The sequence below is a fragment of the Octopus sinensis genome, linkage group LG5 (assembly GCF_006345805.1).
Source record: "Octopus sinensis linkage group LG5, ASM634580v1, whole genome shotgun sequence".
Classification (NCBI taxonomy): domain Eukaryota; kingdom Metazoa; phylum Mollusca; class Cephalopoda; order Octopoda; family Octopodidae; genus Octopus; species Octopus sinensis.
Window position 1 is genome coordinate 44,914,552 of NC_043001.1, and position 26,335 is coordinate 44,940,886.

At 36.4% G+C, this 26,335-nt stretch overlaps 1 protein-coding gene across 1 annotated transcript in view; it reads left to right on the forward strand.

Moving 5' to 3' along the window:
- Positions 1 to 2,741: 2,741 nt before the first annotated feature.
- LOC115212398 (cytosolic endo-beta-N-acetylglucosaminidase-like) overlaps positions 2,742 to 26,335 on the forward strand; it is a 30,430-nt gene continuing 6,836 nt past the window's right edge. The window contains 9 exon segments of the mRNA XM_029781288.2: positions 2,742 to 2,978; positions 11,399 to 11,557; positions 11,560 to 11,578; positions 15,596 to 15,744; positions 16,888 to 17,042; positions 19,234 to 19,382; positions 19,803 to 19,974; positions 22,418 to 22,521; positions 25,847 to 25,955. Coding sequence (XP_029637148.1) covers positions 2,966 to 2,978; positions 11,399 to 11,557; positions 11,560 to 11,578; positions 15,596 to 15,744; positions 16,888 to 17,042; positions 19,234 to 19,382; positions 19,803 to 19,974; positions 22,418 to 22,521; positions 25,847 to 25,955 — 1,029 coding nt within the window. The 5' untranslated portion in view covers positions 2,742 to 2,965.

Consider the following 26,335-nt stretch of genomic DNA (forward strand, 5'->3'; position numbering starts at 1 on the left):
TTAGCCAGACTGTGAGCAGGGAGTGGTTGTACTAGCTTTGATAGGTTCTGACATAAAACAGTAGTGAACATTTATGAATGTGAAGCTTTCAGTTTGTATCTGTTTTCAACTGTAGAATTAGTCAAACCCAGTAGAAAATGTTAGTAGATTTTTGCCTTTGTGAATAATATGTGAGTGCATTTGTTATTCTCACATTAACAACTACTTTTAAGTAACATAATTAATTAATTTCAGGGGCTGTGCACAATATGAAAAATGCAACAGAAGCGGGGGTTGAGTTAGTGACTTGAGAATGGCTTTGGACTGCCAGTGACAGAAATGTTGGTTGAAGGAGAAGAGAAAAAAAATTTGGACAAGTTTGCTCTTGGCAATGAATCTGCCACTGATCTCAGGTCTGCACAAATTGAAAATAAAGACAACCCATTTATGGGTTACCTCAATCTTTTAAGGTAATCCATTTTAGTGATGCACTGGTAACAATAGGTTGAATAGCTTTGCATACATGGTTTTGTCTTCCATTCAAATTACTCATTCACCAGGTTAATCAGTAATACTCCTATCTGTAGTTTCAAATACAGGTTTATTGATGATATCTCTCCCATTTAATATGCTTTTCCTATTTCTGCACATTCTAAATATATTTTACGGAGATGTACTTGCATAGCAAGTGACCTGATCTGAGATCATATGCTTGAACGAAAACAATTGCAGCTTGGAAGGTGTTTATAAGCCATTTAAGAAACACACAAAATCTGTTAGATTCACTTCAACATTTAAATTTAATTTGTCAAAATATTTTTGTCGCTTTGAGACCGTAACCTGTTCACTGACAGAAATTTCAAGTCATAAAATTGAACCCTAAAATGAATACCATTACTCCTTATTTACCAGTTTTTATGATCAGATATGAATGATTGCTGGACTTTGTCACAAATAGCCACAGCTGTATAAGTGACCTCAACACCAGTTAAATAAATATCTTAGTTTTACAGTGTATATTGGCCAGTATATTTTGTCTTCATTTTTATTAAATTTTAAATGTGATTTACTTTTGCTATGTTGTAAATAGCCATTTTCCAAAATCATAGTTTATAAAATAAATGATGCTTGCAAAGAAAAATGAATTGTTCATTAAAAAATTTTTTCTGGCAGTTTCTACATGATTTTTCAGATATTCCCATACACATGCCATGTAAACTGATTCTCATACACTCACATCTTCAAAATAAATTTAGTATTGTTTCTGTTTAGCAGTGGGTAGTCCTCATTGGCTGTAAATTGAAACAATATTACATTTTTATTTTCAAATGCTGGGTGGGTGAGGCAGGAATCAGAGCAATTCATGCCAGGGATCTGGTGTAATGCTATGGAGAACATAAAGTGTGGCCATATAAATGCTTAATCATACATTAATTAGCCCATCCTTGAATGTATTTCGGATCCAGATCAGGCATTTGGCAATATCGGCTCAGGTCGATATTGAGACTTCTCAAGTTGAACAACCATACATCAGCCCAACTTCATTACCATATCGGACCGATGTCACCTTGATGTGAAAATGACATTGAGCTGATGTCAACCCGATGTAAGAGACCAAAATCTCACATTGGCCTAACCTCAAATTCATATCAGCCTGATATCAGGGAATATGTCAGTCCGATGTTGCACCGTGTTGCAAAATGAGATTAGTCTGAAATCAAACCGACACAATTTCTGATGTAGGTAACAACATCGGTTTGATGTTGGCCTGATATGGTTTTGCTGGCTGGGTAGTAGATTTTTGCTATTCTTGTTTATGCCTCCTCCGGCCTGGTGGGTGTTAACAATTATGTAGAAAACAAATATGAAAATAAAATGCGTGCTAACCACCCGGCGGCGGGGGGAAGGGACTTTCGGAAAATTCACAAGATCCGATTTTTCCGTCATAACTTCCGGTAAAATGGATATATATTGATTTTTGTTTACAGAATCCTGCGTTTTTGGATATGGAGGATCCAATTCTGAAAAAAAATTTTTCAAAATTAAAATTCCCCTCCCCCTTCATTTTCCATTTTTCCCGTAAAGTTTATTTTTTTGTGAAATACATAGAAAAATATGAAGATTATGATTCTGAAAAAAATTTATTTGTAAAATTTCAATGTGGTAAGTAGCTTGCTAACCAACCACATGGTTCCAGGTTCAGTCCCACTGCGTGGCATCTTGGGCAAGTGTCTTCTGCTATAGCCCCGGGCCGACCAATGCCTTGTGAGTGGATTTGGTAGACGGAAACTGAAAGAAGCCTGTCGTATATATGTATATATATATAAGCGTGTGTGTATATGTTTGTGTGTCTGTGTTTGTCCCCCTAGCATTGCTTGACAACCGATGCTGATGTGTTTACGTCCCCGTCACTTAGCGGTTCGGCAAAAGAGACCGATAGAATAAGTACTGGGCTTACAAAGAATAAGTCCCGGGGTCGATTTGCTCGACTAAAGGCGGTGCTCCAGCATGGCCGCAGTCAAATGACTGAAACAAGTAAAAGAGTATACCCCCAGGCCTTCAAGCAGGCTATTCAGATGCTAGAAATAACAGCTAAATCTGACTACAGACGATATTGTCGAGCTCCTCGTATCATTACAACTTGACTGGTAAGTTACCGCCTTTAGTATCATCCGCCGTACTGACTGGTAAAGTAATCGCTCTTTGTAACATCCGCCACGTTTGTTTATATTCGCGAGTGCTCGTTTTCTGCTTTTTATTTTTATATGTTTCAGTCCAATGAGAGAGGCCATACTGAAGCACCGCAATTCTTATATACATTTTAAGTGTAAAATATTTAAAAGTAGATGAAGCTTCCTAATTTTTAGCATACTTCATTTATTTTGGATATATTTCCCATTTTCATAATTTATTTTTAAAATTAGACGTCATTTTCTTGAAGAGATGCGTTTCTAATTGAGCGGCGAATTTATAGAATTTCTTTGCCATGGAAGCCCGAGGTAAGTTTTTATGTAAGCTGAATGTAGGATTACCATGATCTAGCAGGTCGATATTTGCATGGCAATTAAATTAGCTATGTTGTGTCTGGGGAGAGTCATATTGTCTTATTTTTTCTTCCCAAATTTTCGCTGCTTTTGCAACCTTATCAATAGATGTTGACTGCACACGTTATTGGAACTGCGTTCTTTTTTGTCTGTTTGAGTGCATGTGTATGCATGTATGTATTCTGCATATTCATGTTTGTATGTGTGTGCGTGCGTTTGAGTGTGTTTATGTGTATTGGTTTTTGTGGTTATGTATGTGCTGTGCGTGCTTGTCTGTCCATATTACCTATGTACTTTATCTATCTATTTACTTGTGTATCTTTGTTTACCTACCTACCTACACACACACACCCATATATATATATATAGTGAACTTCAAGTAGGCATAGCGTGGATTCGATCCTCATCGCCAAATTTCACTTAATAGTTCAACAGCACTTTTCTCACGGTAAAGCAATAGTTTTTCTGTGAGTGACAAGAATTACAAGTGGCGAACCTGAGTTAAAGAATTGCAGCCTTTACCTTCGCATGAACAGTTGTCACATCCATCGATTATGCCGGTGACCCCGTCTAAAAACAATTACTACTTCTAATGTTAAATGCCGTTTACACGAGTTGTTTCTACACTATTACCACCACTGTGTAACTCGTGTGTACCACGTCATCAAAGTATAATAAAGTTTCTGTAATGATGACGCCCATCCAAGCCTCTATTTTTAGAACGTAACATGAAAAAAAAAAAAGCGCTCTGACGACCCTGGGGGGTGGGGAGTGGACTTTTGGAAAACACACAAGATCCGATTTTTCCGTCATAACTTCGGGTAAAATGGATATATATTGATTTTTTTTTTTTTTACTTAACCCCACGGAGAAGGAACTGACAGTTGAAAACGATGCATGTGAACATGGACTTGGTTCTGTGTTGTTACAGGAAAGCAAACCTGTTGCTTTCACTTGTCGGTCATTAACGGATGCAGAGCGTAATTATGCTCAAATAGAGAAGGAAATGTTGGCTGTTACTTTTGGTCTTTAGAAGTTTCGTATGGGCAACGTGTGACCGTCGTTATGGACCATAAACTACTAGTGTCTATAGTGAAAAACCACTTTCCAAAGCTCCTACGAGGGGCGTTCAATAAGTAATGCCCCTGACCCACTTCCCATAGCAGTAGAGCAACGACACTTGGCACAGTTATTAGTCTTTTTCTACATAGGAACCACCCAGAGTTGCGCATTTCTCCCATCGTTTGATGCAGCTCTGGAGACCGTTTTTGTAGAAGACCCCAGCTTGGTCCTCCAACCACGACGTGACTTCAGAAATCAAGGCTGCATCATCTGGGAAACGCTTTCCTTTCAAAAACAACTTCATGGCTGGGAAGAGGTGAAAATCAGAGGGTGCAAGGTCAGGAGAGTAGGGGGGATGGGGGAGGAGTTCATAGCCGCACGCCTGTGCTTCTGATCTGGCGACACGCGAGTTGTGGACCGGAGCGTTGTCCTGCAAGAGGAGGATGCCTTTGCTGATCTTGCCCCGCCTCTTGATTTTGATAGCTTCTCTCAATTTCCTCAAAAGTGAAGCATAATAGGCTCCTGTAATTGTGGTACCCTTTGCCAGGAAATCTGTCATCACTACTCCGTCCTGGTCCCAGAAGACTGTGAGCATGACCTTGCCAGCGGAGGGTTGCACCCTTGCCTTCTTTGGAGGAGGTGAGTCACGGTGCTTCCACTGCATTGACTGGGCTTTGGTCTCTGGATCATAGTGATGGACCCAGGTTTCATCCTGTGTAATCAGTCTTTTGAAAAATTTTGACTCATCTTCTTGGCACATCTCCAAATTCATCCTCGAGCACTCGACGTGTTCTTGCTTCTGGAAAGGTGTGAGCAACCTGGGAATCCATCTGGCAGACACCTTTTGCATATGCAAATGGTCATGAATGATAGTTTCCACAGACCCGGTACTAATCTTGACCTCATGGGCTATTTGGCGAATAGTTTTGCGTCGATCTTCCAAAATGGCAGTCTCAACTTGACGGACAGATGCCTCATCAATAGCAGAAGGGGGACGACCAGATCTGGGAGCTGTTTCCACAGAGTTCCGACCATGTTTGAATTCACGATGCCAGCGTTTTACAAGGTCATATGATGGGGCATCATCACCATAAGTTACTTTCATTTCATCAAAAGTCTCCCGTGGTGTGCGTCCTTTCAAATACAAAAACCAGATAACTGCTCGACACTCAACAGGCTCCATTTCACACTTGACTCAGTTCAAACACCTGTAAATCAGAAACCACAATTAGTTCAGAGCTGTAATTCCACTTAATCTATAGAGATATAAATAATCAAACAACTGCAAGTGGGTCAGAGGCATTACTTATTGAACGCCCCTCGTAAAAGACTGCAATCTTTTCTGCTTAGAACACAAAATTACAATTTTGTTCTCATCTGCAATCCAGGAAATATGATCCCTCTCAAGAGCCCCACTACTAGACAAGCCAAAATCTGACACTGTCCATGTCAGCAACATATCCCATATCAAAGGCAGACGTCTCGATGTGATAAGATCAGCTACCCTGAAAGACAGCACAATGTATAAGCTGAAAACTGTAATAATGGAAGGCTGGCTGGCTGACAGAAATAATCTACTATCAGATTTGACACCATACTTATCATGATGAGATGACAGTGCAAGATGGTCTGATTCTGCACAGAGAAAGAATTGTGATTCCGTGTGTGATAGGAAAAGAAATGAAAGAAAAGCTACATGTGGGATACATGGGAATCAATTCCTGTCTGAAATTTAATATTTTGGCTGGCTATGTCGAGTGAAATTCGATAATATATTGAGACTTGTGACATTTGTGCTTGTTTTGGGGCTAAGCAGCCTCAAGAACCCCTCCATATGCATGACATACCAGACCAACCATGGGAGGAAGTAGGTACAAACATCTTCACCCTGCAAGGCAGAAATTACCTGATAACTACAGACTACTACAGTAACTTTTTTGAGCTAGACTATCTGCCAGAGACTACATCAGAAGTGGTTGTCTCCAAAATGAAGCATCATTTTGAGCATCATGGTGTACCAACTGTCATTATCTGTGATGGTGGACCACAATATACTGGAGAGAAGTTTCAGGTATTTAGTAAATCTTGGGGATTCAATCACGAAACATCCAGCCCAGGGAACAGTAAAGTGAATGGTGCTGCTGAAGTGCTGTGAATGGTGAAAATTGCAAAAAACATGATGCGAAAGTGTCATCTCTCTAAAGAAGATCCATATATTGAACTCATGAACATCAGAAACACTCCACAAGAAGGCCTAGCATCTAGTCCAGCTCAAAGACTTTTTGGTAGACAAACTAAAAAGTTCTCATGCCAAAGAGAACATTCAAAGACACACAGTCTACAAGGAATTGATGGAGAACAAATGTATGAACATTATTGACAGACACAATGAAGGCCATCCTCTAAGCAAGCTCCATCCAGGTGACACCATTCAGATGCAGTATGACAAGAAAGAATGGGTTGAAGTTATAGTAAAGCAACAAATCAAAGGTTGAACTTAAACTGTGCAAACTAAGGAAGGTTGTACCTATCGAAGGAATCGACAACAAGAATTGAAAAAGTCACAACCCTGCCTTGAGCAAAACACATCAACGTCGACAACAATAACATCATCGTCTTCCTCAACATCAGTGACGTCAAGTGATAACCCTAACCTAGCAGGTGATACCAGTGCTCAACGTGGATACAAGACCAGTGCCGGAAGAACAGTAAAACCTATACAAAAGCTCAATCTTTGAACATTTTAAAGTGAATTAATTTTCTTGAATAAAAAAAAAATCTGTTGAGGTTTGTTTTGTGAAATATTACAAAGACTGGATTGTCTTTGAATATCTTTAAAGTTGGTGTTTTGATAAATAACTCTAAAATCTTGTGTTTTCAGTGACTCTAAATATCAGTATTAGCCAGTAATAGTTCTGTAAATTTAATTCAAAATGTGCAACAGTAGTATCCTAAGTGTTCAAGGTGAATGAAGAGACTCTAAAATCCCTTCCAAATGTTGGTTCACAACTATAGATATAAAAGACTCTAAATATTATCAACGTTAATATTTACCTTCAATTCAAGGTTTACAAAGACTCTAAATGTGTTCTGATAAATACCCTTATGATTTTATTATTGTCATTCTCATAATTGTATCAAGGTTTCAGTGTTTATCTCAAAGGAAAGGGGATGTTACGTAAGTAGTTTCTGTAGGGTTACCTTCCTTACACCACTGTGTTACTCATGTACTACGTCATAAAAATATAATAAAGTTTCTGTTATGGCACTCATCCAAGCCTCTTTTAGAACATAACATGCTGCTGCATTTTGCTGACTTCAAACTAAAAAACTACAGTCTTCATATCAACAGTTGCTAAACCAGAGGAAAAGAATGACAGCCTTTCTCACCACCAAGATGCACCTTCATTCCACTTGTTATAGTACGCGTAACAGAGAGCACTATACTGTGATGCAATCTACAATGCAACACTGCAAACGCACAAGAAATTCGCCAATCATGGAAGCCAATAAATGCATCATTTCGACAGCTACATGCCCAGAAACTAACTGGAAGAAAATATGGAAGCCCGCATATACAATGTCTTCAGCACATACATGTATAATGGAAGGAAGGTTTTTATGATAATTTTGGGGTTTCTTCTTCTTCCATTATAATTATTCTGTTGATTCAAGGAGCTGGAAATACGAAGAATGAAGTTCTCAGGCATAGTAAATTCAATAACCATTTATTCACACGTGCTTTGTACAAAGGGTTTGCTTTTAGTAATCATCTTCACAGCAGTGTGTAGTTAACCTTCTCTCCCATACACATGAGGTTCAATAACCTCTGGAGACCATGCATGCAGTATCACAGTGGGACAAAAGTCTACTGTGAGCTCCTGGCTTCAAAGTGTTGCTCGACGTTCAGTGTGAAAAGAATGAGAGGGAAAATGTTCTTTTCCTTAAATAATGGTTGCAGGCGAGATCACATTTTTGTCTCACTTATGGCAATGGTTGCAGGTGAGATCTCGCTGTTTCAAAATGGCGCTGACTTCTTTGTGCCTCACTACAGGGGCTCAGTGAAAACATTCGACCATCTTGTTGGAAGCTGGATGGTAGCTGGTTGTACGAATGTGGTGAACATCTAGGAGTTGTGATAATTCACGAAATAAGGAAGCTTTGAACTGGTGTCCATGGTCAGTGGTTATATTAGTTGGAACACCAAAATGTGCAAACCAATTAGAAACGAAAGCTTGAGCAACTGACTCAGCGGAAATGTTCACTATTGGAATGGCTTCAGGCCAATGAGAGAAATGATCAACACATGTCAATATATAAAAGAAATTGACTGACAGGCCATGGCCCAACCAGATCAATGTGGACATGGCGAAAGCTAGTCTCCAGCAGAGAAAACTGTCCAAGAGGAGCACAAATGTGTCTGTGGAATTTAGGATGCTGGCATTTCACACAAGCAGTGATAATCCGGCACATATTAGGCCAGAAAAATCAAGCTGTAATAAGCTTCACCGAGGCAGCGATGCCAGGATGTGACAGTGAATGTAAGGTATCAAAAACAAAAGCTTGTGAGTGGATTTGGTAGACAGAAACTGAAAGAAGCCCGTTGTATATATTTATATATATGTATGTATGTGTGTGTGTCCCCAACATCGCTTGACAACCAATGGTGATATGTTTACATCCCTGTAACTTAGCAGTTTGACAAAAGAGACCGATATAATAAGTACTAGGCTTCCAAAGAATAAGTCCTGGGGTTGATTTGCTCAACTAAAGGCGGTGCTCCAGCATGGCTGCAGTCAAATGACTGAAACAAGTTAAAGAGTAAAGAGAGAGTGTATATATATATATATATATATATATATATATATATATATATATATATACATATATATATATATAAAGAGAGAGAGAGGGGGTGAGAGAAAGTTAAAATTTACAGAAAAACAAAAGGCGAAGCAGGTGTATTAGTTTGATTCTCAAGAAAAGGGGAGTCTTTTATGTTTCGAACCTATGCTCTTCAACAGAAAGGAACATGAAATAAACAAACAGAGAATAAAAAAAAAACGTGGATTTAGCAATCTATCATGGAGACTGGATATATATAAATATATATATATATCATCATCATCATATATATATATATATAATATATATATATATATATATATATATATATATATATATATATATATATATTTATTTATATATAAACTGTTGTGTTTGGGAAGAGTCATTCTCTTTTAGTGCCTTATAATTAATTTAACACACTCACCAGTAAAATTTCCACCTATTTCAGTTTTATTTTTCTAAAATTTTCGTTGCATCTTGCACTCACACTGTGTTCCTTTTTGTTTGTTTGTGCAGATATGTGTGGGTTAGTGTGTGTGTGTGCCTACACATGCATGTATGTATGTATGCATGTGTGTGCATGCATGTATGTGTGTGTGTGCATATGTATGTATGTATGTATGTGTGTATATTTGTATGTATGTATTCTGCATGTTCATGTGTTTGCATGTCCGTGTTTGTGTATTTTTATGTATGTGTGTGCTAGTGTTTGTATATGTGTGTGTGTACCTCTGTCTCCTGGTGTGTGTGTGTGTGTGTTTTACAACTATGTACCATGTTCAATTGTACCTCCTAAGCCATCACAAGGTCGCTTGCCATGAGTGGTAGCAAAGAAATGTCATTCTTCAGCAGTTTGGAAATCTATAGAATGGTTGTATAAATTTGTAAAATTCTTACAATTTTTATATTGTGAAGCAACACCATCTGAAAAATAGATAACTTTGTTGATATTAAAGGCTTTTCCCCCAAGAAAATCTATCAGCTTTTTTGGGAAGAGATGGACTGCTACTGCATCATGCTTCATACAGTTGGATATAACAACATTGATGTCAGTTACATCAATGTTTTGTTTATAATAAGAGAGAAATGGATGGATAGTGGGTTGGGCATTGTTCCAATAAAACCCGTGTACAGCATCTTGCAAAATGAATGAATAATTCTCTGAAAAATCTGTTATGACTAAGATTTCTCCTAAACTCAAAGATTCTTTTCTTGAAGTACAAAATTTAGATTGTCCTTTGCAATGAAATCATGTACTTTAAGTGCTTTAAACTTTGGCAGAAAATTTCAGCAAAATCATCTGTTGATTTTGATATATTTTCTAGGATTGTTCTGTCTGTTGTTTGCCATTTCTTATACTGTACTTTAGCAATCATATTCACATTAAACTTTTCATACAAGAATTTTTCAAAATCTTCTAGCAAAGAATTGCTATTTGAATAGTTGCCCATGTAGCAGTCATTTTGTTGTTGGTTTGCAAGTAATTGATTCCAAACATTGTTTGTAATCAATACGGTGAAACTTCATCAGATAGTTTCATGCCAGAAATTGTTAGTTTGACATTCTGATGAATGGTGCATGCACATATATTATGTGTACCAGCATTACCTACTAGTAGCAAAAAGTTTAGTGTACAAGAAGGAGCCCACTAGGGGTCAGTTCTTAGTCCACTCTTATTTATAATGGTTCTCCAAACCATAACTGAGGAACTTAAGACTAGCTGCCTCTGGGAGCTCTTCTATACTGATGACCTTGTTCTTATTGCTGAATCACTACCAGAACTAGAGAAGAAATTTCAGGTATGGAAGCAAGGTTTAGAATCAAAGGGCCTTAGAGTTAATGTAGCAAAGACCAAAGTATTGATAAGTAGGAAAGCAGACAAATTGCAGATACCTTCTGGGAGATGGCCCTGCTTGTTATGTAGAGAAGTTATCACATTACATTTGTAATAAAGAGAAATAAAGATTAGCTTAATGATCAGAAAGGCAATGAAACATTTTAATTAAAATATATTTTTTTTTTAATGTGTGTGTGAAGTCATCATTGTCTGATGGATTAACTTCACTGAAGCGGTTTAATAATACTGAAATATATTATGAATTTCCATACTATCAAGATTCATGACCCATGGTATTTCTTAAACCTATTTCTAGTTTACTAAAACTCCAGGGTTGTCTCATTTACCTTTCTTTTAATGGCTTATTAATGCTAAGAATTCTTTCTTCTCACATCAACATTTATTGACTCACTACATTGAATATGCTAACACCAGCCTTATCATTTATAAATTTATGCACAGTGTGTCCTTGGGTATTTTCTCCTTATACCATATATGGTTTGGCATAAATCTACACACAATATCTTACATATATTAATGAATATATGTATATACTAACAGCACACACACACACATGCTGCTTTGTCAAGCAATGCACTTCTATTTCATTCTTGTATCTTCCTAACAGTTTATGAAAAGGCACTTCCTATCTGTTCACCACTTACAACCCTACAGCAGTTACTAGAATGGACTGTAGATTCTGACAGTGGATGTGTGTCCAAGCAGCCCCTGTTACCTCGTATTTCCCATCCTGGCCGACCTCTCACCTTGGTCTGCCATGACATGAAGTCAGTTATTTAGAAGACAGGTATGTATGCATTTATTTATTTTTGTTTCTCTCACACTTTGTTTATTGAATTTATAGCTCAGAGGTCAATAATTCATTTCTTTTTCTGATGCTTTTTATAAGTTAGTCTGAGGAGGAGAGGCAGCTTCTTTGCTTCCCAGTCTGACCACTGCAGTTAATATCCACTTTGAACATTGCTAACTCTAAAACTTTTGGAAAAGATGTGGATGAGAGGATAATTCTGGACAGTTAATAATTCTGAAGAGAAAGGATTCTGCAAACTATTTGATGTGGGATCTGTGAAATAAAACGCAGAAAGAGTGAGAGCGTGGGATTGGTTTTCAGCTAGTTGAGGGGAACAAATATTTATTGCAGTGTAACCCAATGTGACCCCTGATTGAGCAAACTAACCTATGATCAAAGGTGTTCCACTCTTTTGATATATTTATGACTACATTGTCTAATGTGTCCTTCCATTTTTAAAATGAATGCATATTAGTTATGGGAGATTTGGCTGCTGTTTCTAGTACGTCAAGACTATGTACTAGTTCCTTCATTAGATCATGAGAAAAAGAAATTGTAATAGCAGCAGTTAAGGACAAGGGATGAGATAGGGTATTTGAGGGTCAGATGTTTATATGGTGTTGATGAGGGACACTCTACCAAGCAATAGGCAATAAGTGTTCATGAGTACTCTGTCAACTTGGAGAACCAAGTTCAAATCTTTCAGTCTCTAAGGCTACTTGGAATTGACTAGTGACCTATCCAGAGGAATTATTGTTTCTCACCTGTTTAATATTATAAACGTCATAGGTACTGATCCTTTAGGTTTTTGTGATTTGAGGAAGATTTCATTTTTATTCATGTCATTATCACTTTTGTAAAGGCATTTACAGGTTGCCTATAAGGATAGGCAATCTACCTATAAGTTCCAGAGAATAGCAATAACAGAGTCTATAACTATCTCTACATTCTCACTGAGCCTTTGTATACATGTTTTTTCAATTGTCCCTGTTTTTATCTTAATATAAGAAAGGAAATATATTTTATGTATTTCTCAAACCATGAATCATAATGATAATGAAAGGTTATCATGCACATGTTTTGTCTTGGTATAAAAGATGGGCTACAGCAAATATTCTGCTCAATACCATAGATTTGCTTGTCAGTTGCTTGACCATAACTAGTTGAGCATGTCCCTTAGTGGCTGATGCTATGTGCACCTCTGATCATGAGCAGAAGTAGTGGGGGAGCATTATAGTCATGTGTTGAGAGGAATTCTTTGGGGTTTGAATAATTCACCTCTAGAAACATGTGTGTTTTGTTCAACATCTGTAAATAATCCTTATTCAGGGAACCTGAAGAAAAATCTAACTGGGCCCCTCCTGCAAGATCATGTGCTGTTTATCTTGATATGAGATCACCATGTCATGTACATATAGTTGTGATGCATGTGCCTAGTGTACCCTTATCAGATGACTAGTGATGATGAGTATATTGGGCTTCATATATTTGTGCCCCTTTGTCACTTTGATGGCATGCACTGCTCTCTCATAATAATAATAATCATCCTTTCTACTAAAGGTACAAGGCCTGGAATTTTGAAGGGAAGGGACTAGTCAATTACATTGACCCCAGTGTTTCACTGGTACTTAATTTATCAACCCTAAAGGATGAAAAGCAAAGTCGGTCTTGGTGGAATTTGAACTCAGAACATAGCAGCAGGCAAAATATCACTAAGCATTTAGCCTGGCATGCTAATGATTCTGCCAGCTTTCCACCTTAACAATAATAATTACAATCCTTTCTACTATAGACACAAAGCCTGAAATTTTGGGGTGGGGTACTAATTGATTACATCGACCCCAGTGTTTCGCTAGTATTTAATTTAATGACCCCAAAAGGATGAAAGGCAAAGTTGACTTCACCGGAATAATAATCATCATAATTTATCTTCTGTTTTCCATGCTGGCATGGGTTAGATGGTTTGACAGAAAACTGGTAAGCTGGAGAGTTGCATGAGGTTCCAATCTGATTTGGCATGGTTTCTACAGCTGGATGCTCTTCCTGACACCAACTACTCTCAGATTGCAATGGGTGGTCCTTATGTGCCACCAGCACAAGTGCTAGTTATGAAACACTGGCATCAGCCATGACAACAATCATGACAACTTAGCTTCACAGATATTTTCCTGTATTGTATATTGCTAAAAGTCCCAATCACTTGTCACTGCCTCTGTGAGGCCCAAAGTTTGAAGGGTGCTTTTTGCATGCCACCAGCATGGTTTCCAGATATGTGACACTGGCATTTGCCACGGCTATGATTTCACTTGGCTTGATGGGTCCTCTCAAGTACAGCATATTGCCCAATATTCGAATGTTGCTTTTATGTGCCACTGGCATGTGTGCAAGTTACACAACACACATCAGCCATGACTACGATTTCACTTGGCTTCACGGGTCTTCTCAACCATGACATTGCCAAAGGTCTGGGTCACTTATCATTGCCTCCATGAAGCCCAACACTCAAAGATCATGCTTCAACATTTCGTCCCATGTCTTCCTGGGTCTACCTTTTCCACAGGTTCCCTCCACCATTAGACATCGGTACTTCTTCACACAGCTGTCCTCATCCATACGCATCACATGACCATACCAGCACCGTTGTCTCTCTTGCACACCACATCTGATGCCTCTTATGCCCAACTTTTCTCTCAAGATGCTTACACTCTGTCGTACATGCACACTGACATTGCACATCCAGCAAAGCATACCAGATTCATATCTTTCAAGCCTACTCATGTTCTTGGCAGTCACAGCACATGTTTCACAGCACATAGACATCACACAATCTGCTTTTCACTCTGAGGAAAAGGCCCTTTGTTACCAACAGAGGTAGGAGCTCTCTGAACTTTGCCCAGCCTATTCTTATTCTAGTAGCTATGGTCTCAGAGCATCCACCTCTGCTACTGACTTGCTCACCTAGGTAATGGAAGCTCTCAACTACTTCTAGTTTTTCCCCTTGGCATTTGATGGAGTCTATTTTCTGTATATTTTAGTGTTAATTGTACCTGTGCACCCTCCACACGCGAAAACTATTTTCCTTGCTAACCTTCCTTTGATATTGCTGCATCTCTTATGTGTCCATAGCTTACACCAGGCAGATCTTATTGAGTTTCTACCTATGCCTTTTCTACAGATTGAACAGGGTCATCTACCTGAAGAGATTTGTGATTTGTTTGTTCTACCTACTAAAACTTTGGTTTTTGCTAGATTAACTCTTTTTGCTAGATTAAGGCCCTTTGATTCTAGACCTGGTAGTGATTTGGCTATAAGAACAAGGTCATCAGGATATTAGTAGTAGTAGTAGTAGTAGTAATAATAATAATAATCCTTTCTACTAAAGGCACAAGGGTTTGAAATTTGGCAGATAGGGACTAATCAATTACGTCAACCCCAGTGTTTCACTGGTACTTAATTTATTGACCTCAAAAGGATGAAAGGCAAAGTTGACCTCGGTGGAATTTGAACTCAAAATGCAAGGATGAACAAAATGCTGCTAAGCATTTTGCCTGGCATACTAATGATTCTGTCAGCTTGCTGCCTTAATAATAATAATAATAATAATCCTGAAGGCAAAGTGGACATCAGCAGAATTTGAACTCAGAATGTAATGACAAATGATAGTTATTAGTAGGGTCGAACTGAATTTTAATAATCCTTCCTACTAAAGGCACAAGATCTAAAATTTTATGGGAGGGGACAAGTCAATTACACTGACCCCAAAGGATGAAAGGTGAAGTCAACCTCAATGAAATTTGAATGTTAAGGATGTTAAGACAGACAAAATGCTACTAAATATTGTCTGCCACACTAACAATTCTGTCAGTATACTGCCTTACTTATAGTAATAATAAAAGATTAGAATTTGTGTCAAATGGAGAAAAAGAGGAGCTCAGTATACTAGTTGTATTTACCATCATAACCACCTCCACCATCACTACTACACTGTACTATCCTTTCATTTACTATACCTAGGTATCTTCAGAATGTTCTTAAAGAAGATGGTTATCGTTTCTTCAATTGGCAGTATTTGGACCTGTTTGTGTACTTTAGTCACCACTTCATCACCATTCCACCTGTAGGCTGGGTGTCTTCAGCTCATTGCAACCGTGTTCCCATTCTAGGTAAGTCCAATCAACTGAATGCTTGTATCTATCTATGTATCTTTCCTGTCATCTGATAAACTGAGAGTTAAACAACAACTAAATACGCAGTTTGTGAAACTTTACATCTTGCTTAGTGTCTTTCTATTCTTGTAGAAAAAAAAAAGCAAAGCAAATAAATCTGTTCTTACTCTTTGAAGGTATACAAGACAGATGACTGAATTATTAAAGTATTTGTTTATTTTCTCAGAGATCATGAGGCCAAATCCAATATGTGTACTTGCTAAGTCTTTCACCAGAACATTTTATTCTCTGTTATAATTGTTAACATAGATCAGTAGGGCAGAGAAATCAGAAGCATATGTTGTTGTGCCTCCATCCAAATTTGAAACCACTGCCCTGTAAATTCTGTATAAGCCTATATGTAAAACAAAATATTTCAGTCTTAAACCAAAGCAGTAAGTTGCATAATTATGAATTTGTAAAATTAAAGACACCTATACCTGTCCCCTCTATACCTTAAAATCTATCAACTGACACAAAGCCACACCACCTCAGTACCACTCCCTACCTCCCAGTTGAGGGCTTTCTCTTGGCGACCTTGCTGGTACCACATAAAAAGCACTGGTGATGGGCGTCACGTAAAAAGCATTAGTGATGGTGCCATGTAAAAAGCAATGGTAATGGTACCAGGTAAAAAGCACTGGTGATGGTACTACATGAAAAGCAGCCAGTACTTTCTGTAAAGTGGTTGGCATTAGGATGGGCATCCAGCTGTAGAAACCATGCCAAAATGGACAATGGAACCTGGTGTGACTCTTGGTCTTGTCAGCTCCTGTCAAACCACCCAACCCCTGCCAGCATGGAAAATGAATGTTAAATGATGATGATGATGAAAGATTTATCTTTTAGTACAGATGCATCCCTGCAGGTTCTTATGCTGTTTGCTCTTGATGCTAAAAACGTTTCCTACCACTATTTTGGTGTTGTGAATAGGTATCACTACACTATCAAAGCATGTTATCTTGGAAAATTTCTCATCCTCTTAATATGATAAAACTTAAGCTAAGCCTTACCTTAAAATAAGAATGGGGCCTGTTTTCTTTTCTTTTTTTACATATGAAATCTTCTTCCCTCTGGACAATGGTTTACATCTTCTTTCAGGCACAGTGATTACTGAACATAATAAAGGAGCTAAAATCTGTAAGCAGTTATTACAGTCACGAGAAAGTTATGAAAATGTTGCACAAAAGTTAGTTGAAATAGCCAAGTTTTACAACTTTGATGGCTGGTTGCTAAACATTGAAAATGTTATCCAGGTATGTTACTCATGTCAGCTTAATTTGATTGTTTGCAGTCAGGAGTAGATTGATTACATCTATTCAGCTCAGTTCAGCTGTACTCACTTTGGCTTGTAATGACTCAGCTCTAAATATATTCAGCCTAGTTAAGGTTGGTTTGTATTGGTTCAGTTCAAGTAGATCTGAAGCTAGACTTCTTAAGCGGAGAAAAATTGATCTATTTAAGGAAATTGTTGGGCTCCATAGTGATAGGTAGAAATTCCAAGTAATGTAAAATATGGCCTGGACTGCGTTTACCAGAATGAATGTCAAACTTCAAAAAGTAGTTAACCATTTAATAGTTTTAGTAAATTTATCCAGAAAAAGTAAGCATTATACCGTCCAGCATAAATAAAAGTCAACTTCATTATATTTTTTCTGTAAAAACCTATTCTGACATCAAATGAGTCATCTTTTGGTATGAATGTTTACATTTGTGCGTCATTTTTCAACAAAAAAAATTTCTAAAACAATTCTGGAAATGATCTATTCATGTAATTTACGCACCCGCTAAAATTTATTTTTGTTTTTGCAAAAAATATGTAAATTACATGGGTTTTTACGGTGTGTGTGTGTGTATATATATATATATATATATATATATATATAACTGTCTAAGGGATAAAAGTATCCAAAATACTACGGGTATATTACCTATATTTAAGCATGGGCAAAAATGTTATGCTCATAAACTATAGGTAAAGCCAAGGATAAGCAGTAGTTTATCAGGAATCAAGTTAAAGAAAACAGATAATGGAGATAACATTGATGAACAACAGTTGATTTGCATCAATTATTATTTATTAGTAATTTACAAAAAACTGCAGCCCATCTAACAGCTGTTTCTGTTGCCAATGTTCTTTGGAATCACCATTATGATGCTACTTTCCTTCTTCTTTTCTTGTCTCTTCTTTTTATTTTTTTATTTTCCACTCTGATGAAGCTCCATGATTCAAATCGGTTTTATTAACAACTAGATAAATATTCTCTTAGCATCCTAATGGTAATTTCAAAGAACATTGGCAGCAGAAACAGCTGTTAGATGGGATGCAGTCTTTTTGTAAATTATTATTAAATAATAATTGTTGTTCATCAATGTTATCTCCATTTTCTGTTTTCTTTATATATGTGTGTGTGTGTGTATTCTGTTGGTAACAAAGGGTCTCTTCCTCAGAGTGAAAAGTGTGTGTGACCAGCCATGCTCCATGGCAGTGACCACAGAGGACATGCATAGGCTTAAAAGAAATGAATCTGGATGGTCATTGACAGTGTACATGTACAAGAGAGTGTAAATGTCTTGAAAGAAAAACTGGGCATAAGAGGCATTAGATGTGGTGTGCTAGAGAGATGAATGCACTGGTATGATCATATGATGCATATGGACAAGGACAGCTGTGTAAAGAAGTGCTGAGCTCTAACTGTGGAGGGAACCTATGAAATAGGTAGACTCAGGAAGACATGGGATAAGGTGATGAAGCACAATCTTTGAATGTGAGGCCTAACAGGGGTGATGAGAAATAACTGAGATCTTTGGCAATATGCTGTCCTTGAGAAGACTCATCAGGCAAAGTGAAATCATAGTCATGGCTGTTGCCAGTGTCATGTAAATGGCACCAGTAGAATCGTAGTCATGGCCGTTGCTGATGTCATATAAATGGCATCTGTGCTGGTGACATGTAAAAAGCACCCATTACACTCTTGGAGTGGTTGGCGTTGGGAAGGACATCCAGCCATAGAAACCATACCAAATCAGATTGGAACCTGGTGCAGCCCTCCAGCTTACCAGTTCCAGTCAAACTATTTAACCCATGCCAGCATGGAAAGTGGATGATCAATGATGACTTAACTGTACTCTACAAAAGTGTTTTTTAAGGTAGTATTACATGAATTAAAGGAGATTTGGTTGCTATTTCTATCTAATGGAAAAGCTATAGAGGAGGTTCCTTATCAGCTTGATGTCATAGTACCTAGTACTTCTCATAAGGGAGGAAAGTAAGGTGGACTTGATGTCATAGTACCTAGTACTTCTCATAAGGGAGGAAATAGTGTGTAATGGATGTCTCCAGAAATCTCACCAGAAAACAAAATCAAAAACCTATCTTCATTCTTTGATCCTATGCATTAATATTTAGTCATGTTCTTTTTTACATTTTAAAATTATGCTTGACAGTTGGAGGACATTCCAAATCTGGCTGGATTTGTTTCATGCCTCAGCACAATGATGTCAGATGCTATGCCACATGCAAAGGTCATTTGGTATGATAGTGTCACGAAAGATGGCTTCTTGAATTGGCAGAACGAGCTTAATTTAAAGAATGAGTAAGTGCAGAAGAGCCTTTTTTTTCTTTTTTGTTCTTTTTCATTCACTCAATTACTAAATTCAGTTTACTACTACACAGTTTGTGGACAGTTGTTTATTCACCAAAAAGTATGTCACCTTCAGAATCAGATGGATGAATTGAGAAAGTGCCCACTACCAATAAAAGAGCTTATTGTTTGTAACCTCTCACAGTCTGTAAGCTACACTCTGAAACTATTGTTAGCTCAGTCTATCTAACTTTAAGCAGATACTGTAGGGAAACATAAGAATTTTAGAGGCACTAAGAATACTATTTAATTAACATGTATTAAATATGGCCTCTTTTCAAATGTCTTTAAATTTTGGAGTAATTTTTTTTGCTTATGTTCTGTGAAGAAAAAGAACCATGTCACTGTAAACTTATGCTTTATTCTTTCCAGATTATTCTTTGACAAGTGTCATGGAATATTCCTGAATTATTGTTGGAATGAAGAGGGTCTAAAGAGAACCAAGAAAATTAGTACCCAGAAAAATCGTACATACGATGTATTTGTCGGAGTTGATGTCTTTGGACGTGGTTGTTATGGTGGTGGTGGTTACAGTTCAAACAAGGTAAATATTACTGGAGAAGTGTAGTATGGCATCCTCAGTCCTTAATTTATGGCTAATTCATTATTTAAAATAATATTTTGAATTACTGTTAAAAATAGTAAAATGGTAAGATAATTTCTTTAGGCTAAGCATAAAATATGATAACCCCAAAACATCTCTATAGTTGTCTTTTACCTCCCAACAAAGATCAATTTTACCTTACAATAAACATGTAAATTATCTTTGAGATTAATTCCTAATTTACTGAAATTATCTCTCTTTTCTTAGAGAGTCAATAACAAGTGTTTCTACATTTTTGTTTTCTTTCTCCAACTAATGGAAATGTCATTTAAGAATATTTTTTTACACACAAAACATCATAACTTGCACACAAATCATCATAACTTTGTTTATTCAAATAAGCCCAGTGTTTTATTGTAGATGTATAATCAAACTCTTAACTGTTTCACTCTATAAGCATCTACTCAAACTTAAAGAAACACATGACATTTGTTTTGTACCCCAAAAAAGGCATAACTTTTCTAATTTTGTGACCAACCTATTGTGTTCACTATCAGTATCTCAAAAGTGGTGAAAACTGTTATAAATGGCCACTTCCTTTAACACCCTAAATTTCTCTCCCAGCTCAGTGACAATCAGTTTAGTTTCTATAAAATCTACTGAAGACTTGCTCTCATTTGTAACTCACTAATGGTCTGGTCTGTGAACCATAATAAATTTGGCTAAAGCAATGTTGTTGATGTTACATAAAAAAAAAATCAAGTTTTCAGTTAGGTTGCTTCTGGGTTTAGACATGTTGCCACATTCTTCCTTTTGTATATAAATGACTTTCTCACACATTGTCTTATGCAAATGATATCACCCTGACTCTATATAGCCTTTCTATAGGCACCATTTATAAACAATCCATGGCACCTTGTGTTAACTCTTTTCCATATTTACACTGAAATTTACTGCACTCATTTCAGTTAATCCTGAAAATAATGAAGACTTCATTAAAATAACTTTGTTGTTCTTAAGCTGATGCTTGGAATACAGATTAACATGAAATTTTGATGGACTATTTTAATTTAAATCAGTTTTAATACAAAAAGAACCAGGAGCAGATTCAGACAGGTTGGTATTAAAAGAATAAATCATGTGCCAGTTCCATGAACAGAGATCTTTAAAACATCCCCAATGACAACCTAGACTCTTTGAACAATACCATGACACAGTTACTATACATATTTAGGAAACATTTTAGAACTCTTTGATTGCAGTTTTCTTACTCATCAATATGATACAACCTTCAAACTTTGCAAATGTAAGTTTCAACTATCTCTGATGTTTTCATAACAACTACAGATCAATAAAATGGCCAAAACTGCATCTCAAAGACTGAGTTTCTTCTTTAGAGCTAGAAATTTATTTAAACACATACTATTGCAAACTTCCACAAAGTTTCAACAAGACCTACATTAAACTGTTATTCACATAGGTGCAGGAATAGCCTGTATTTAAGAAGCTTGCTTTGCAATCATACGGTTCTGGGCTTGATTCAACTGCATGTCAAGTGTCTTCTAATTCCCAGATAATCAATGTCTTGCTAGTGGAATTTGGTTGATAGAAATTGTAAGAGAGTCTGTTATGTGTGTATACATTCACAAACACACACACACACACTTAAACATGCATTTGTCTGTTATTGTATATCAATAAACCACTGAGTCAAGTTGTGTCCCTATATAACAAAAGGTAACTTAACCATTTAATAAACAATGATTAATAGAATAAGCATCAGACTAAAATAAGTATTGGAGTTGAGATGATCAATTAAAACCTTTGAAGGTGATACCCAAGCATGGTTGCAGTCCAGTGACTGAAAGCAATAAAAAGCTAAAGTTTATGTGAGGTGGTGCAGCTGCTCTGATCATAACTGCAACAAAGTGTGCAAGGCCATAGGGTACTGCTCCATTATGGAATAAAGAGTGTAATGCTGTTTTTATTGTTTAACTCCCATACCAGCCCTGATTGAGTTAACCTATGATCAAAGATATTTCAGTCATAACCATTCCATATTTCTGTATACTTGTGACTACCTTATCCATGTTTTGTTTTGTTTTTTCATAATGGCAGGGTAAAATTTGAAGGATATTTGGTTTCTATTTCTTGTAGATCAATTAATCACATAAATACTTTTCATAGCAATTCTATAAAATTGATGAGTCTTTTAATAGCAAATGGTACTGAGTTTCATTCCTCCTGTGGATATCATAGCTTGGAAAATGTCAACCTTTTATAAAGATTTGCTCTAGATACATAGACTACTTGAAGACAAATATGCATTAATATACTACTTGAAGACAAATATGCATTGATATACTACTTGAAGAGAGAAACCTTCATTAATGCCATTGTGTAACTCTACAAGTAATTGAACTTACCACATATACTTTTACAGGCTTTGAAAATAATTCGTGATGTAGGACTGTCAGCTGCTATTTTTGCCAATGGTTGGGTTTTTGAGTGTCAAGGTGTTAAAGAATTTCTTCAGAATGAAATCAGGTAAAAGAATTATGCCTAAAAGTATTATAAAATGCTAGCAGAAAGACTGCCCTCCAGGTAGTTTTCTGCTCAACACTTGATAATAGTTTCACATTCAATTCCCAATTTTAATAATTTTTATGATATTTTACGTCTAATTATTTCTTTGTATAGTAGTGCTCATTTGCTTAGTAAATATTGTTTTCATTATTTTATCACAGTCATAATCTCTCTTTTTTAAACAAATATCAAGGTAGTCCAACTAAATTTAGTGTGCAAAAAAATAGCAGCAATCACAGAGATATTTTAATACCTATAGCATTGCTAAATGTTCTTTTTCTGTTGCATATTTTTTTGGACACCCCATGTTGAATTGCAAAATTCTAATGTGATATTTGTGTAATAACAAAATCAAACCTGGAGTTTGTGTGTGTTTATATTAGAGAGACAGTGTGTGTGTATGAGAGAGAGAGAGAAGGTGGGGAGAAAGCATTGCAAACAATGAACAAAATAAACATGAAATGAAAAAACTGTAGAAATAAAAGCTTGTTAAAAAGTGTCTTGTACTGAATATTTAAATTTGTGAACTTGAAATATTCAATAACAAAAGAAAGTTCAGAAAGTAAATTTTCCTGAAAACTTCAATTTATAAAAATCTCATTTGCTTAGTAAATATTTATTTCAGTGATTTATGTTGGTGTTGTAATATATCTCTACTTTAAACAAACTTCAAGATAACCCAACTAAGCTTAGCATGCTAGAAATAGCAGTGATCACATAGTTATTATTGTAAGGCTTTTAGAATTCCAAACAGCCATACCAACAAAATCACTAAATATTTGAAAAAAAATTATACTGGTATATTAAAAAATGTTCATTTTATCAAAAATATTCATTTAACTAACTCCGGAAAGCCTCAGAGTTATACTGTTATTTTGTCTAATAGCACTCATTAATTCTATAAATAATTCTTTTACATTACGTGTATAGAATAAACTGTGGGTTTTTCAAATAGTGAATTAAAACTTCAAGTGAAAACATTGAAATGAATATACGTGGTGGCACGTAAAAAGCACCATCCGTTCGTGGCCGTTGCCAGCCTCGCCTGGCCCCCGTGCCGGTGGCACATAAAAAGCACCATCCGATCGTGGCCATTTGCCAGACTCGTCTGGCATCTGTGCTGGTGGCATGTAAAAAACACCCACTACAGTCATGGAGTGGTTGGCGTTAGGAAGGGCATCCAGCCGTAGAAACATTGCCAGATCAAACTGGGCCTGGTGCAGCCTTCTGGCTTCCCAGACCCCAGTTGAACCGTCCAACCCATGCTAGCATGGAAAGCGGATGTTAAACGATGATGATGATGATGATGATATATTAAACTAGCAGTATCGCCCGGCGTTGCTCGGGTTTGTAAGGGAAATAACTATATAAGCATTTTTAGAGATGTAAAGTATAATAGCCATCTCAATATGGCTAACCACAAAGGAGGGGGGTGTTGTAGCTTTTTACGTTCTGAGATTTAATAAATTTTAAGAGAGTTACTTCCCTTATATATGCCAAAAATGCATTAAAAATGGGAAAAATTGATTGTAAATTTTTTTTTAAATCGTAGACTCATCGTAGATGCGCGTTAATACCTAGAAGGGCTCAATATGAATCACGACTATAAGATACCCGGTTTTGGTTAAACTGTACCGCAAAATGTGGGAGTAGTTAGGAATCTAAATCGTAGGAGACAGACAGCACACAACCTCACTTTTATATATAAAGATTATCATTAATGAAAATAGAGGCAAGAGAGAGTGAGAGACAGTTGCAAATGAATACGGAAAATTTTACCTGCAACGAATATTGTTTATTAAACATTAAATACTCTGCAGTGAATGCAACAAATATTTAAATTTGTGAAAAACTTGTAGTTCAAATATTCAATAAACTTCAGAAATCAAAATTACAGGAAATTTCTTGGAACATGAATTTATAGAATAATTTCCAGATGGTCAAGCCTTTCATAATTGCATACTTTTAGTAACTGTTACATACCTAATTAGTAAGCAGCTTTCTCAATTATAATATAGTTATCTGTTATAAATTATGAAATTTTAATAAAAGAAGGTTGTTCACCAATTTAGTAGGAGAGGTTGTTCAGTGTGAGAAAATGAAATTATCAAAAGGCATTGTTTTGGGTTGACATAACGCAGATTTATTTAAAAGGAGGATAACATGGTGTAACAAATAAACAAAGGTAATTATGATTTTAACTTGTGTATAAGGATGTGTGCGTTGATAGAAATAACAATCTGCTGGAGTGATGCTAGCAGAGAAAAGAGTTAGCTTACTAATAAGCAGTAAAAATCCATGTTGTGTGAAAGCGAAAATGCAATAAGTTGTTTCCAATTGAGTGTATAAGTAACCAGTCAGTGTGTTGTTCTGTATGACCAAAGTCACTGGACACCTGATGATCACATGTTAACATTTCAGCAGTTAATGAAAGTTTTTTAAGTTTACATGCCCTTCAGCTGGGTGGAAGTCATCATGTGTATTCCTCTGCTGCTAGCTTTTAAAGGGCAGAGGAATTCAGTACCAGTGTATTGTTACGCAGGAGTAAAATAGTTTGACTGCTCTGCTACAAAATCGATATATTTTACTTTTGTTGATGTCTCATAAAACGACAAATTCTGGTAGTTTCAACAAATTTGGGTCTTCAAAATCTTTTTTCAACATCTAATAAAGTAATGAAATCATCAGTATATCAAATTCTAACTGGCATAGATCTTCTCAAAATTACAAATTTTGATAAAGGAATGGGATTCTTAAACTTCCAAATAATCAAATGACCTCATAACAATTACAAATTCTAAGAGATCTGGATTCTCAATATTACATTTCCTTACTAAGGAGGTGACACAATGGTAAGTTTTGATATTGTATCAGCCAAGTTTTTCTTTCTCAGTATTATGACTGGTTTAAGGTGGTAATCTGGCAGAATAGTTACTGCGCCAAGCAAAATGCTTAGTGACATTCCATCCATGTTTATGTTCTGATTTTAAATTCTGCTTAAGTCAACTTTGCCTTTCATCCTTTTGAGCTTGATAAAACAAGTATCAGTTGAGTACTGGGGTCTATCTAATCAACTTATCCTTCCCCTTAAATTGCTGGCCTTGGGCGAAAATTTGAAATCAGTATTATGATTGAGTTACTGTGACTCTCTATATATATTTGTCTGTCTCTCTGTCTCTTTCTCTCTCTCTCTCTCTCTTTCATTCTCTTAACAGATTCAAATCATATCTAGACTTCTGAAGATTTGTTGATGATGATACTTTTTGTGTTATCTCTTTATATTTAGGTTTTGGTCTCTGCTGCATCCCCTATGTTCAATACATGGTCCAGCTTCTTTGCCATTATCAACTTCCTTCTGCCATGGCTATGGACATAAATACTTTCTAAATGGAGAGGTAAGCTCTTTAATATGTTTTCTTTAAACTTTGAATGACATAAGGAATCTTGGAAGTAGTCTTTTCCTATCTACTGTTCTGATTTTTTTACTCCCACGCATAAAGATGTGACCCACACTAGCTGCATCCATAGCCTCACACTGAAATATATGCTCTCCACACATCAAATTCACAGGAAGTGTCATTGTAACCACAAGACACCCTGTAAATAAATAAACAAAACTCAAAAATTTAAACATAATGTTACATAGCATGAAAAGCACCTTTATGCAACCTAACAATGTTTGTACTATTATTCAAGAAACAAAATTACAAGCCAAACCCAAAACACTTCAGATCCCAAAATACACCCTGATAAATTGTTGTTGTTGCTGGTGGTT